General features: G+C 41.1%; 1 protein-coding gene across 3 annotated transcripts in view; it reads left to right on the forward strand.

Annotated features, from left to right (window-relative positions):
* COL4A2 (collagen type IV alpha 2 chain) overlaps positions 1 to 14,442 on the forward strand; it is a 244,435-nt gene that overhangs the window by 157,205 nt on the left and 72,788 nt on the right. For all 3 annotated transcript variants that reach the window (XM_074963584.1, XM_074963593.1, XM_074963603.1), the window contains exons 12-18: positions 816 to 857; positions 1,681 to 1,770; positions 4,506 to 4,550; positions 6,352 to 6,414; positions 7,152 to 7,196; positions 10,170 to 10,223; positions 11,151 to 11,217. In XM_074963584.1, the coding sequence (XP_074819685.1) occupies positions 816 to 857; positions 1,681 to 1,770; positions 4,506 to 4,550; positions 6,352 to 6,414; positions 7,152 to 7,196; positions 10,170 to 10,223; positions 11,151 to 11,217 (406 nt within the window). The remainder of the gene's footprint in view (positions 1 to 815; positions 858 to 1,680; positions 1,771 to 4,505; positions 4,551 to 6,351; positions 6,415 to 7,151; positions 7,197 to 10,169; positions 10,224 to 11,150; positions 11,218 to 14,442) is intronic.

Genomic DNA, 14,442 nt, shown 5'->3' on the forward strand with positions numbered 1-14,442 from the left:
AATATCTTTTATTGGACCAACTTCTGTTGGTGAGAGAGACAAGTTTTCGAGCTACACGGAGCTCTTCTTCAGGTCTGCAGACTATAGTGATTACAGACATACCTAGTAAACTGAAGATGTTGTGAGTTGTGAAGCCCAGGGAGAAGGGTGGTTTCAGAACCTGAGTTCCAGCCTCAGTGCACCTTCAAAGCATTGTCTATGCAGCTATTTTTAAAGCACTAGTGTGGACCAACTAGCTTGATCTGGGAGACTCATTCCCACTCACTTCAAAAAGATTTGTAGACATACCCTTTAAATCAACCTTACGAAATCTTCCCTGGGGTGGTTAAACCTGCTTTAGAGACAGATTACACTGCTGGTGTGAGCACAGCAGTCTCCCCAGATCAAAGAATCTGTCCATATATCTCAGATTATATTTCATCTGAGAAAATACATGAGTTCCTAGTTCCAATATGCAGTGTACTTAGGTAATTTTATTTAACATGTAGTTTTATTAAAAAGCCCCCACAGATGTAATGTGCAGTCTTTTCACATTGTTACTCAGAGAAAAGACAGACTTAATGCCTGTTAGAGGAAACACTGGAGAAGTGCTGTCAACATGAGATATTAATTGCAGCCGTCTTTCTAAATGCTAAACCAAAATGATTTATTGAGTCAGAGCTAGACTGTTATGTGATCACAATTCTGCAATGATGTCCTAAGAATCTCTATGCTGAAACACTCCTTTGGTTAAGTACTTCTGGAGCTCCTTTCATTTAAAGCTATTCTGTAGAAGTATTGTATAATTATATTATGCTGACTTAATGTCTTTGCAGGGCAACAGAGGCCTTGGTTTTTATGGAGAAAAAGGTGAAAAGGTAAAGGAAAACCAGTGAATTAGTATGGGTATGATAAGATAAATTGGTGACACTTAAGCTTTATAAAAGAGCTTGTTTATATTACTGTCTAATATTATTTTGTGATGATATACTATAGTAAAAATTCATTCACTTTGAAAGTGATGATAAGCACAATAGTAAATGTTGTAGCCAAATAGTCTTTTACATGTCTAGGTCTGCTGTGCTCTCCTACCAGTACAAATCAGAAGAAAGTCTATTGAAATCAATGGAGTTAGATCAGAGTGAAAGAAGAATCTTAACTTTGTTCTAGAAGCATGTAGTACAATGGAAAATGTTGTCACCTCTTAGTTTGGTATGAATCTAATTCTTTTCTTGCCATAACCTTGTTTAGGGCACATCTATACGTATAGCACTGCGGTGGCACAGCTGTACCAATACAGCTGCGCAATTGTAGTGCATCTGGTGAAGACATTCTGTGCCCAACGGAGAGAGCCCTCCCGTTGGCATAAAAAAACCCGACCTCTGCAAGCAGCATAAGTGATGTTGGTAGGAGAAGGTGTGCACATGAACACTTATGTCAGTGTAATTTATGTCACTCAGGAGGGGTGGAATGTATACACCCCTGAGCAACATAAGTTTTGCCAGCATAGGCTGTAGTGTAGACATAGCCTTAGAATTTTACAGCTAAACTTTTAGCTGGTGTAAGTCCATGTTGGTCCGATTGGTTCCAGTTTAGGATCTAGTCCTAAATTTTAGTAGCAAATTGTGCACCCAATGCAGGTCTACAATTTAAAGAGTTATTTTAGCTGCTGCTAAACCTATTTCTGTGGTTTTCCTACAGGGTGAAATAGGTCCACAGGGCCCTCCTGGGCTTCCATCTACGGGGGAGCTGGTAGTTTCCCCAGACACAATCCTAGAAGAACAATACAAGGTAATTAAAAACATTGTGTAAAAGCATACGGGGTATTGAATTGAATTCAGATAAACAAAGCTAAGTACTTATTCAAGAGTGGGGGTTTTGGGGGGGGGCGGAGGGATTGCAACATAATAGTGAATTTAGGGAAAAGAGAGAGAGAGAACCTGCAATAGATTACCATACAAACACAAAGTCAAATCCCTTTGCTACTCAAGATTGCCATTTCTTTTGGGATGAAAGACTTATGAGTATTAGAGCTAAAATCGCTCAGTCATACTTACTATGTTTCCCTTGAAGTGCCTAGACAAACTTGTTCCTTTTCTTCAAGCAAATCCTAACTCTGTACTACTTAATGTCACTAATATTTTCTCATTTATTATCACAAAATTCTATATAGAAAGCATTCATATTGATGATTTGTCCAACACTCAGTGATATTGTCGTGTTTTCACAGAAACATATGGGTAAATATACTAAAGGAGAGAATTTGCATTACTGTATGTATCCATAAAATGTAGGCATGATCCTGTCCTTAGAGTGACTGTCAGGGCTTACCCCTCTGCACACAGAAAACCCCCTGTAGTAAGACACAGCCTATTCACATAAATGGCTCTTTGCACGCAGGGAAGATGTGCCCTCCCCTGCATTTGGCGCCTTTTGCATCAATCACCAGCCTCTAATCTGTTTTGGTTTTTTTTGGTCTCAAATCTGAGACTAATAGAGGTCAGGTGGCTCAGGCACTGTTTCTCCACCCTGGGCTGAAGGGCCAAGTAGTATATAGACATTTGTTTGAAACTTCAACACCCCATGGCTAGACCCCCTGCCAAACTCATTAAATTAGTAACCACCCTGCAGTCCCATAACTGATAAAATGATTCCATCCCCTGCTTAGGGCAGCTCTCCCTCTAACTCTGACCTGGGTGGCCTCTTTTAAACAGCCCTAGGACTCTTCCCGGGGGCACCCATGTTTGTGAGACACCTCGCACCACTGGCCTTAGCATGAGGGAGCATTGTCCGTATCTGCCAGGGGTCAGCCCCCTGACGCTCCCAGCCACAGGCAACACACACACTCCCCTCTCAGTCCAAAGGCTCTGCCATCCCTCATGCAGCTAGCAATCCCTGAGTCCTCCAAGCATCCAGCCCCTGATCTTCTGGACATTCACAGAATTGCCAGACCTGCTGTTCCCAAAGGAACAGTACACCACAGCTTACCAGTTTCACCTTAGAACATAGCTCCCCTGAAAACAACACTGCACTTAGATTTCTTTATAGAAAACGCAGCTACAAGTTTATTTACCGAAGACTATACATATGATAGCAAACAGAAATATTGGAAAGAAAGGGTTACGTGTAAAATAAAATCATAACATGCATTCTAAAGCCTAAACTCCACTAACAAAATGCCCTCTTGTTTAATAAGATACCGCTTACCCTAAAGTGCTTCCTGCAGCATTTTTCAACCATGATGGCTGAGACCCTCCTTTCATAAGATCAAGCCCTCTGGCAACTTGTCTCCCTCTGATGAAGGAACCAGGGCATCTTTCTGCACTCTTCATATATCAGACCAAATTTCTGTTCTTCACTTATAAAATAGAATTTTTCCACAATTCCTCACTGTTTATCTCTTCCAGTTAATTTTCATTCTGAAATCCCTTCAATCTCTTCATTATCATTTGACTCAGTATGCTAATAGACTTCTGACCTGTGTGACACAGGCTTTCAGTAGAAACCTTACATGACACTCTTTGGTGAAGTAGAATGTAAATAACAGGCCCAGGGGATCCCTATAACTCTTATGCATCTCCTGTGCCCTCTGCCAGTTGGCATAAGGAGCTCCTCGGGTCTTACCCTGTAATACCATCATCCGTAGCAGCAGTAACTGCACCATGGCAGTTACTGATAGTCTGTGAGATCGATAATCTCAAGTGGAAGAACAGCATGTGAAGTATCTTTGCTGGGTCTTTGAATCACCCACTCTCCACACTGCATTCTGCCTTTTCCTGGAGGACCGCAGCAGGGGGCAGTTAAGTCCTGAGCAACGTAGAATGGGTTGTGGCGTAGCCACTGCTCCACTGGATGACTTATTTCCTTGTGCAAAGTGACGAGCAAATGTCCTGCTCCTGGGAAGTAGCTCATCCGTGCTGAAGACGGGTTTATAACAAGTGTAACACATCATATTCCCTGGACTGCCTTAGGAAACACAGTGAATGGTGTTGGGAAAGAAAATGTGATGTCAAAATAACTTTTATCTCTCAGGGAAAAAAATAAAATAAAAGGAGGTGGAGGAGGCTGATCACAGTTCAAATAAGGCGAAGGAAGAGAGAAAATCTAAGCTAAGCTCATCTCTGGAGTGGATAGAGTTGGGAATATTTCTATTTATTTGCAGGCATTTCTGTGGTGCTCATAACCACAGAATCTGATCTCCTCATAAACAAGTCTGATTTAAGCCTTGTACTGTGGGGTGGGGATACTTGCACATTTTTTTCAATCTGAGCAGTATGGAGAAACGTATCTCTTTTAGAAAAAAAATACATCAAAAAGCATTTTCCAACAAATTATCAAATAAAAAACACTAAAACTACTTATGACTCATGCATTTTATAAGACAAGTATATTTTTGATCAGAACTCAATAGTAATGGTTCTTCTCTTGGTAAATACCTGCTGTTTCATGTTACAAAACTTGATGCATTTGGGAAAGCACAACATACTTAAACGTTTATAATCTTTCCTCTTTTTTTTCATTGTTAGGGTGAAAAGGGAATAAAAGGAGAAACAGGAGAACGTGGAACTCAAGTAAGTCAATTGAAGAAAACCAAAGACAAATAAGTCGAGCACTGTGGTTAATATTGGTACATTCTACCTTTGAAATGGTATGAGATAGAAATAAAACAACTTAACAGGATGTATCAGCTTTTCTCTTCATATCCCTTTGATGAGTCATGGCAGGCCATATCATGCCACGATATGGCGCTGATAAGGCCTCAGCTTGAGTATTGTGTCCCGTTCTGGGCAGCACATTTCAGAAAAGATATGGGCAAATTGGAGAAAGTTCAAAGAAGAGCAACAAAAATGATTAAAGGTCTAGAAAACATGACCTATGAGGAAAGATTGAAAAAAATGGGTTTGTTTAGTCTGAGAAGAAAAGACTGAGCAGGGACATGATAACAGTTTTCAAGTACATAAAAGGTTGTTACAAGGAGGAGTGTAAAATTGTTCTCCTTAACCTCTGAGAATAGGACAAGAAGGAATGGGCTTAAAGTGCAGCAAGGGAGGTTGAGGTTGGACATTAGGAAAAACTTCCTAACTGTCAGGGTGGTTAAGCACCGGAATAAATTTCCTAGGGGGGTTATGGAATATCCATTGCTGGAGATTTTTAATAGCAGGTTAGACAAACACCTTTCAGGGATGGTCTAGTTATTACTTAGTCCTGCCTTGAGTGCAGGGGACTGGACTAAATGACCTATTGAGGTCCCTCCCAGGCCTACGATTCTATGATATTTAGGATGGAACGCCCATTGCAATAAGTTTTATGGGCTAACTAAAATGAGATCCTTTCTCACAACCAATTTTTTAATTTGCAGGTTAAATGTTACTATGTCTGGTGTAGATAGCATTCCTTAAAATTCCATTAAATGGTTACATACGGCAATTTTCTTGATCCCTTCCAGTCTGCCCTCCAGCCTGGGTATAGCATAGATACAGCTTTGGTTTCACTGGTTGATGAATTCAGTAGTCAAGTGGACAATAGTCAGGTGGTTTGTCCTTTCATTTAGAGCTGTCAGCAGTCTTTGACACCACAGACTGTGAGGTTTTGTTAACTCATCTGCAGAACCTGGACTAGCTGGATGGTTTTGCTCTTGGTTAGCTCCATTCCTACTTTCTGAGCAGTTGTAAAGAGTAGTTTTGAGCAATTAATCACTAGCCCAGAGGACCTCCCATAAGGGGGTTCTGTAAGGCTCTATTCTCTCAACCCTCCTGTTCAATTGGTATGTGACACCCCTGGGGAAGGTTGCAATTTGAGCTGTGTTGCCTTTAGCATACAGTCGATAACACGCTCTATAAATCCTAATCTGCTTTCACACTAGTTTTACACAGGTATAATTTCATTGACTTCAGTAGAATTACTTTGGATTTATGCCTGTGTAGCGACGTGAAGAAGGCCTATGCCTATCTCATTTTTATTAAACTTGGATGGTGGAGTATCTGTGTTTTCTCAATATCTATTTGAAACTAGGATTTGGATGAGATCTGAGATGGCTAACTGGTTATACAGTTAAAAACAGTTGCTTTGGGTTTTCTTCAGAGTAGCAACTACAAAAGTAGTTCTTTTTTTAAAGGGTATGGGGCAGTGGATTCATCTCTCTAAGGGCCTGATCCTAGCACTCTGATTATGCAAACAGACAAAACTAAGGAGATTTTAGCTCTTGTATGAACTACAGGTTTAGGTCTGATGTTTACAGAAGCCATGGTGTTTTCACTTGTGCTTATTATCAGCCTCTGCATGCAGTGTAATGCTCTTCTCTTCATAGATACATTCATATATACTGTCTGTAAACATAACGGTCTATGTAAGTGCATCTGCAATGTTTCCTAGGGTTTACCCGCATATTCAGCAGAAGATGGAGAAGAAGGAATAATAGGTTTTCCAGGACTAAGGGTAAGTGGTTCATTAAAGATGAAATTCACCCCAGGGCAGAGAGCCATCTAACGCCTGTTATATGGCTGTCAGATCAAGTCAGAGGTGAAGAAGCTATGTGTGAGAGTGGTTGTGCAACCTATCTGTGCCTAGTGGGACTGGAGAGGGAGAGGCCACTGGCTCCACACTCATGCATATGAAGTGACTAGGACCCCCTCCATATTGGGGTCTATAGCCAAAACTGCAGCCTATAGCAACTATAAAAGTCTGTGCTGAAACCCTATGACCTGTTTGCTGGTTTCGGGGGTGGATTCCATTTCTCCATCCCCTTCTTATCCTCACAAAGCCAAATTAATGGGTAAGGGAATTCTAACTGTCACTCTTATTTTTATTCATCTACACCCCAATAGAAAAAGTAAACCTGTTTGGGTGCAAAGATCTTGTAGCACACGGTTGGTGCTGCTCCATATCATTTGTCCTCATTGTACTGTTTCTGAAATGAACAAATATGGTGGAAAGCATAGGCAATATAAATATTTCTAAAAACACTCAGAGATCATAACATTCTTATGGTGGTTTTACAACATCTTGTTTTGAAAGAAAGAAAGAAAGAAAGAAAGAAATTAGCCTGTTCTGTTTGTACTGTGCATCTACTTATTAGAAAATGAGTCTATAAATTCTTCTTGTTATGGTCAGTTTTTTAAAAAGTTTTTAAAAGGGTTTCACTTTATTCTGCAAATGATGTTGTACTTTCATAGGGATTACCTGGTATCAATGGCATCCCAGGAGCTGCTGGGGAAAAAGTGAGTATTTAGCACAAAAATCAGATTTTGTTTCTAGCACACTGCTTTTAACATATGTAACTGACATCTTCAGATTATAGAAAAATACATGTTTTATCCTGGAAAATGACAGAGCATAATATCAATACAGAGTTTATTCTAACCAATTCATTCTAATTTATTATTTACACAATGCTATAAGTGTACACAGCACTATATAACGTGTAACATGTGCCAGACAAATAACATGCCCTACACAGCAGACATTAGAACTTTAAGTTTTAAGTCGGCACAACAGTACATAAGAAATGCATATTCATTTAACATTTTACCAAATTACATCACAAAGAGGCAGTTTTGCACAGTATAAGTAACGCTTTGGAATATTCCATGCTTGACTTTTATGTTTAGACTCACTAATTGAAAATCAAGGTGTATTCTACACATACTATAGGTATCAAATTCTGATCTCAGTTATACCTTGTAAATAAGATCAGAATATTGTCTGGACTCTCCAACGGCAATCAACTTGATTTTATGGACCAGGTGACGTCCTTGTTCTTTGGGGAATCCCAGTTATTTTAAAAGTGAGAGGGGGGAAATTGGTCTGGTAATTAAAGCCTGTATTGCCATTTAGGAATATGTTTTCAGAGAGCTATGGAAGTGTATTCACAGTTCCCATCATTGCTGACGTGAGTTCTGTAACGTCTTTTACACCATACTGAAATGTGTTGTCCTTTAGATAATTTTCATCAGATGTTTTAGAGGTCTGTGATCCATGTGCCATCTTGAATTTCTGAGCACAAACCAAAAGGAGAGAGAGGAAAAACTGAGAAAAATCCTAGCTGATTCTCTGTGTCCATAGAAACACTCAATAATGTCTAAAAGAAAATGTTGTCATACCTGGAAGCTCTCGTGCTTTTTATTTGTGTGCAGAAAATGGCTGCTTCTATCAGTGTTAGAAACCATGCCCATAAGATATTCAAATAAGTCTATGGATACAGGAATAAATGGTTTCTCTGTGCTTCTTGATTATGCTAAGAAATTTGGCAGCAAGGAATACTAATCCTTGTGTGAAATCCACAGCTCTTAAACTACTGTCAAAACGGCTAGTCTAGAAGAGAGAAAACTGTCAATAATATGTACATTAAGGGCTCTTTCCTTTTACTTAAGTAGGTTTGATATCTGCACCCATGTCAGAATCATTTATTGACCCCTTTTGTCCCTTTTTGAGTTTGAGTCCCGACAAAATTTTAGTAAAGGGTACATTTATTTCAATGAGATGTAACTGGTAAATCATGACGTCTGAAGGAGTGGGTTTCCCAATATGTTATTCACCAGCAAAAACATTTTTTTCAATTAATTGACTCCCTTGAGAGACGGAAGAACTATAGCTTAATCCTCTCAGTGTACTTAAAGTAAGCAGTAGATAGGAAACTCCTGGCTTCCTTTTTAGATACACAGCTCCACCTAGTGTGAAGGAGATCTTACATCTATTGCATAACAGTTGTTAGTTTTCTGACAATGTTTGACATCTATTTCCATTGTGGATAACATCTGTGATCCCTGGGGGTCAGTTTGTGGTATCTTGGAGAGTGTTGTGGTGTGTTGCAATGCTTTAAAACTGTATAAATGTTTTCTGAAGCCAATTATTGAAATATCTGCTCTATTCAGGAGTTCACTACACTCTTCAGTTTTAGAGGCTGTATATAAAAATGTTGGCTCAGATCCACAGCTAGTGTAAATTGCACAGCTTCACTAACATCAGTGGATCCACAGTGACTTACAACAGCTGAGGCTCTGGCCACTATTTTATTTTAATGCTTTAACTTTTTAGAATTTCTGTTTTCTGGAGTACATTGTATCTAGAATTCAGTTCTAGAAATTTTTTTAAATAAAATAGAATAGTGCTGATTTTTCTCTCCCTTACACCTGAATAAATCAGGAATAATTCCACTGAAGTCAATGGAATTACACTGGTGTAAAACCAGTGCATGCGAGAGGAGACTTAAGCCTGGTATTTTCATATGCACAGCTCCATCAGCTGAAATATACACTAATGGGATACGGTATATTGCACCCTGCTGACACAGGCTTCAGATTTAAGTCACTTCAGACATGTACCAGAAGACTGGTATAGGCAAGCCCTGGAGGTGTCATTGTCTCAGTTAAAAGAATAAATCATTCAATTAATTAAAATGCTCTGTAGAGATATGTTTGTGATAAAACATTCTTACGGATATTGATAGTTTAGTTATGTAATCTGCAACAGTAGTGCGTTTTGTATTGCAGTGGTACCTAGAGGCCCCAGCCCCAGGATGCTTGATACTGTACAAACACATAATAAAGAAACAATTCCTGCCCTCAAGAGCTCACAACCTAAGTATGACTATGATTTTATTATAACAATGACACCTCTAGGGTGTAGCTCATTGGTATATTCTAGACAAGTTTCTCTTGCTGACTGACAGCTGGAGGAAACCTCACTGTGCTGCAGAGTAAAAGAGGCACTGTGCATGTGCATTGTCTTCATGACACTATCTCCAAGGACTAGAGAGGATGGGCCATTTGCCTTCTCCTTGCCCCTCTTTCCATCAATCCAGAATGCAGGTTCCCATCTCAAGATCTTCTGAGAGCTCAACAGCTTCATTTCCTGCCCATTCTATGGTCCTCCAACCAGGCTATGTGCCAGGGCTGTACCAAGGCTTGGATTTGACCCAATATACAAAATATATAACAGAAAAAACCTGAAAGGTAGAACTAAATTATTATTCCCAAGAGTAAATCCTGAGGGTGACAAACTTCTCAGCTTTGCTGCATGGTTCACACACCTTAACTGTGTTAGAGGAAACCACCATTCTCATGCTTTTAAAATGACTGCTGTGACAGATTAATTTAATGGCAACAAGCTGGCCTGCTGAAAAATCCTGTAACGAAATATCTTCACTCTTTGTCTGATTTAGAAAAAGGCAAGCATTTTGATATATATTTCAGGGTTTTCAAGGATTTGATGGCATGCCAGGCAGCAGTGGTCCTAAAGGAATGAAGGTACTTCTTTACTTTCCTGCACTAAAAGTGAATTTAATTTGTCAGAATTAGTAAACCAGACATAATTTTGCTTATATTGTATCTGTTCATTAGAATAAAAATATAAGTGTTTGTTGCCATAATTGACTAGGCAGTTATCTATGCTGCTTGGCCTCTGTCAGTAACCAGATACTTCAGAGGAAGGTGTAAAAATTCACATGTGCTTAACTGACACTGTATTACTATGGGTGGGGGGGAGAGGGAGAGGGTGAATATTTTCTTTGTCCCTAACTGATGAAGAGAGTGGATGAGTGGGAGAATATGGATGAATGAGGAAAAAGTAGAATGAGGATAACAAGTGGGAGAACCAGTGGAGAGGTGGTGTGAATGAAGAGAAATGCAAGGATTTTGTTGGCAACTTGGGGCCAGATGTTAAAGGTATTTAGTGCCTAGAAATGAAGATAGGCACCCAGTGGGATTTTCTATAGTACTTATGCAGGTTAAGTGCCTAATTCCCATTGAAATCAAAATCATTGGGACTTTGAAAATTCTATTAGGTGCCTATCTGCTGCTAAGGTGCCTAAATATTTTTTTTTAAAAACAGCCGTGTTAGTCTGTATTCGCAAAAAGAAAAGGAGGACTTGTGGCACCTTAGAGACTAACAAATTTATTTGAGCATAAGCTTTCGTGAGCTACAGCTCACTTCATCGGATGCAACAGCTCATGAAAGCTTATACTCAAATAAATTGGTTAGTCTCTAAGCTGCCACAGGTACTCCTTTTCTTTTTGCGGATACATACTAACACGGCTGCTACTCTGAAACCTAAATAGTTTTTGAAAATCTGGCCCTTTGTGCAACGGACCCGCATGCTCAAATTGTCCCTCACCTCAAAATGGCGTAGGCACACTGTGAGTATGTATCTGATGCTTCGTTATCTATTTATACAGGGAGAGCAGGGTGAGAGAGGTTTTCAAGGACCACCTGTTTATACTCAGTATCCCATTCGAAGAAAAGGTATGTCTTCATGGCTCAGAATACTTGTGATGCTGATAGCTTATCCTTGTTTCTCCATCTTCCCCACACAGCAAAAGCACAAAATGCAAAGAACTCTGCTCCTTTAGTAAAACTGATCTATGTATGTGTTACTCATTTCAAACAATAGCGTACAAATAGTGTAAAGTTATCTTATTTTCAGGGAAGTTATCTTATTCCATATCCCTCTTAGGCCTTGTCTTCACTCAAGAGAAAAAGGTGTGTTTTTAGCTCGAGTTAGCTATCTCAAAGAGAAGACAGGACAGTTGGTAGTTTTCTCATGAGTAAGCAGGCTGGGTTAAAGATGCTAGCCTAGTCTTTAACTCAACCTGCTAACTCATGTTAGCACTCCTTTTTTTCCCCTAGTGAAGACAAAGCCTTGAGAGCTAAGAAAATGCCAACATTACAGTAAGTATTTTTGTGACATTTACATGCAGTAATGGACAATTTAACCAAAAAAAAAAAAATCACTGGTAACATGACAGGTGAGGTGAGCCACAGACTGATGTGAAATCAATATTCCAGACTGTTAAAATGCAACTGATGGGTGTACTTGAAGACCAGCCAAAAGAAACAGATTATTTTTTCCATAGCCAGAGCTTTAAACTAAATGTTCAGAAAGATTCCTGCCGTCTGGGCTCCTAAATGAGCTTAATCAAGGGCTTATCTACTGTGATGCGTCCCAAGGGATCCCGGGGTTGTGGGATACCTCGCTACTACCTGCCCTTAACATGAGGAAGCCTTGCCTGTACCAGCCAGGGGTCACCACCAGCCACAGGTAGCACAAGCACTGGGCTCCGCTGTCCCTCTGCAAGTTAGCGATAGGCACGTTCCAACTTCCAAGTCCTCCATGCAACTCACTGGAGTACCCAGCCCCTGATCCACTCACAGAACTGCAGATCTTCTGCTCCCTAAGGAACAGTACCCCACTGTTTACCAGTTACACTGTACAACACAGCTCCGCATAACTCACAGCACTTAGAGAAAGCAAATATATGTTTATTTAACAAAGAATAGAGATTCATATGATAGCAAGCAGAAGTATTGGAAACAAAAGATTACATCTAAAGTAAAGCCATAACATGCATAGTAGAGTCTAAACTTAACAAATAGGACATTATTATGTCATAAGAGCAAAAGCTCACCCCAAATCCTTCCAGCATATTACAGCCAAGCACAGCTGTGATCATCGGTTCATGAAACAAGCCCACTGTCACCTTACTTGTAGGTGAAAAGATACGAGGGTACGCCGTAAAAAACCCTGATATAATAAAACAGTCCTTTGATCTTTATTCATAAACTGGACATCCTCCTGCTGTGTATTCCTTCCTGTAGATTTTTTGACCTCTTGTTAAATTCTTAATCTTGATTAGTTGGTGGCTTAGTTTGTAGATGGGTATCCATTGTGATATATACAATACTTAATTTGTATATAACCAGGCAGATAGGAATGTCTGAAAGGAACATCTTTCTCACCAGAGGCGACGTGTGTGTGTGTGTGTGTGTAAATGCAGGGTCATGTGCTCTACCTGATTTCTGCCTTCCGTTTAGCAACAGCTTCTACACAGACGTTTTCAAACTGGGGGCGGGGAGACAGGGCATGAAGAAACATTTCCGAGGGGGGGTAAGCAACAATGCCAGGTAGCTAAGGCCAGCGCCGCCCGGTGGAGCTTGAGGAAGGACCACCACCTCCACCCCCTGACTCATCTCAGCAGCAGGGCTCAGGGAAGGAGTGCCACCTCCATCCCCGACTTACCTCAGCAGCGGGGCCAGGCTGGCACCACTCAGTGGGACTCGGGGAAGGAGCGCCATCTCCACCCCTTGGCTCACCTCACAGTCTGGGTGGCCCACTTAGGGGAGTCAGGGGATGGAGGTGGGGCTCCCTTCCCGAGCCACCTGCTGTAGCCATGCCCCACCCTCCCGAACCTTCCGCTGTGCCCCGCTAGCGGAGTGTGTCCCACAGTTTGAAAACCTCTGTTCTAAATTCAGAGGTGACGCGTGGGGCGGTCACATGCCCCCCAGAACCTTTAAATTGTGCCCCCCACTGTTAACGGTTATGCATCACCTCTGTCTCTCACTGTTATATTTGGACCCAGCAGAGAAGGAGATAGATACAGACATAGGGAGCTGATAGAAACACAGCTCTCTACTGTGCTTGCTTTATTGTTCTGGCAGCAAAACTGGTGCGAACACAAATGTGAGGCTCTGCACTGGGGAGGCTTTGCACATATAAACATTTTCCACCCTGCTTTAAAAAAACCTTCCCAAATACATATACATTATCGTTTACATGGCTAACATGAAACACTATATAACCTCACTAAAAGTTGTAAGTGGACTACCCCAGACTCCCAAATTACAAGGAATTATTCTGTCCTGGAATAGCAGCTCAGTGAGTAAACCATTTATAAATTCAGGCACACAACTGGTTTTTGCACTGTGGTGGGCTGTATTGGCCCTTTTGAGTCCCCCCCTTGTGGTCCTACCACATCCTGCCCCAGAAAAGGAACAGTAAAGGTGGGTCCTCCAGACCTGCCTAGAAAGGTTCCCTGGAAGCAGTCGATCAGAGCTCAGCAGGCTCAGATAAAAGGAGCTGCAGGGCCTGAGTAAGTCAGTTCCTGGCTGGGACCGGAAGGATGAGGAAGGCTGTTTTGTTTTACAGCAACTGAAACCCAAAATCTGGCTTGGTTATTGGTTGTCCTGATGTCGGGGACCAGCAATTTTTTTTCCAATGTGCATGCAGACTGGCAGCCGATGGCTCACAGACCAGCACCAGTCCGCGGACCACCACTTTGAGTAGCACTGCACTACAGTGTAAGGCACCCACCAAAAGAGGAGGGAACCTTCCATGTGACCTAGTGCACCTCCTGTGAATGGGTATAGTCACCGGTGCACTCCCACTTCATGCTTGGGAGCTCTGAAAGTAAATCTGCTCCCTTTAGTGCAAGGAAACTCCACACCACCCCCAACATGGGCATGATTGAACCCTAGCCATTATATCCTCAGAGAAGCACAATCTGGGGATTTCTGTATTCATACTGGCAGGCCTATGTTTCAGGTGACAGCTGGCAGGTGTGTCCAGCCCAGAGCTAAGTGTGGCTGGGGATACACAGTAGAGGTATGCAGCTGTTGAAACTTTAAATGCAGATTTATTTTTCTTCACCTTTGTGTTTTCTTTAAAATGATAACTTTCTGCTCATGTTAACT

Source organism: Natator depressus, chromosome 1 (genome assembly GCF_965152275.1).
Source record: "Natator depressus isolate rNatDep1 chromosome 1, rNatDep2.hap1, whole genome shotgun sequence".
Lineage (NCBI taxonomy): Eukaryota > Metazoa > Chordata > Testudines > Cheloniidae > Natator > Natator depressus.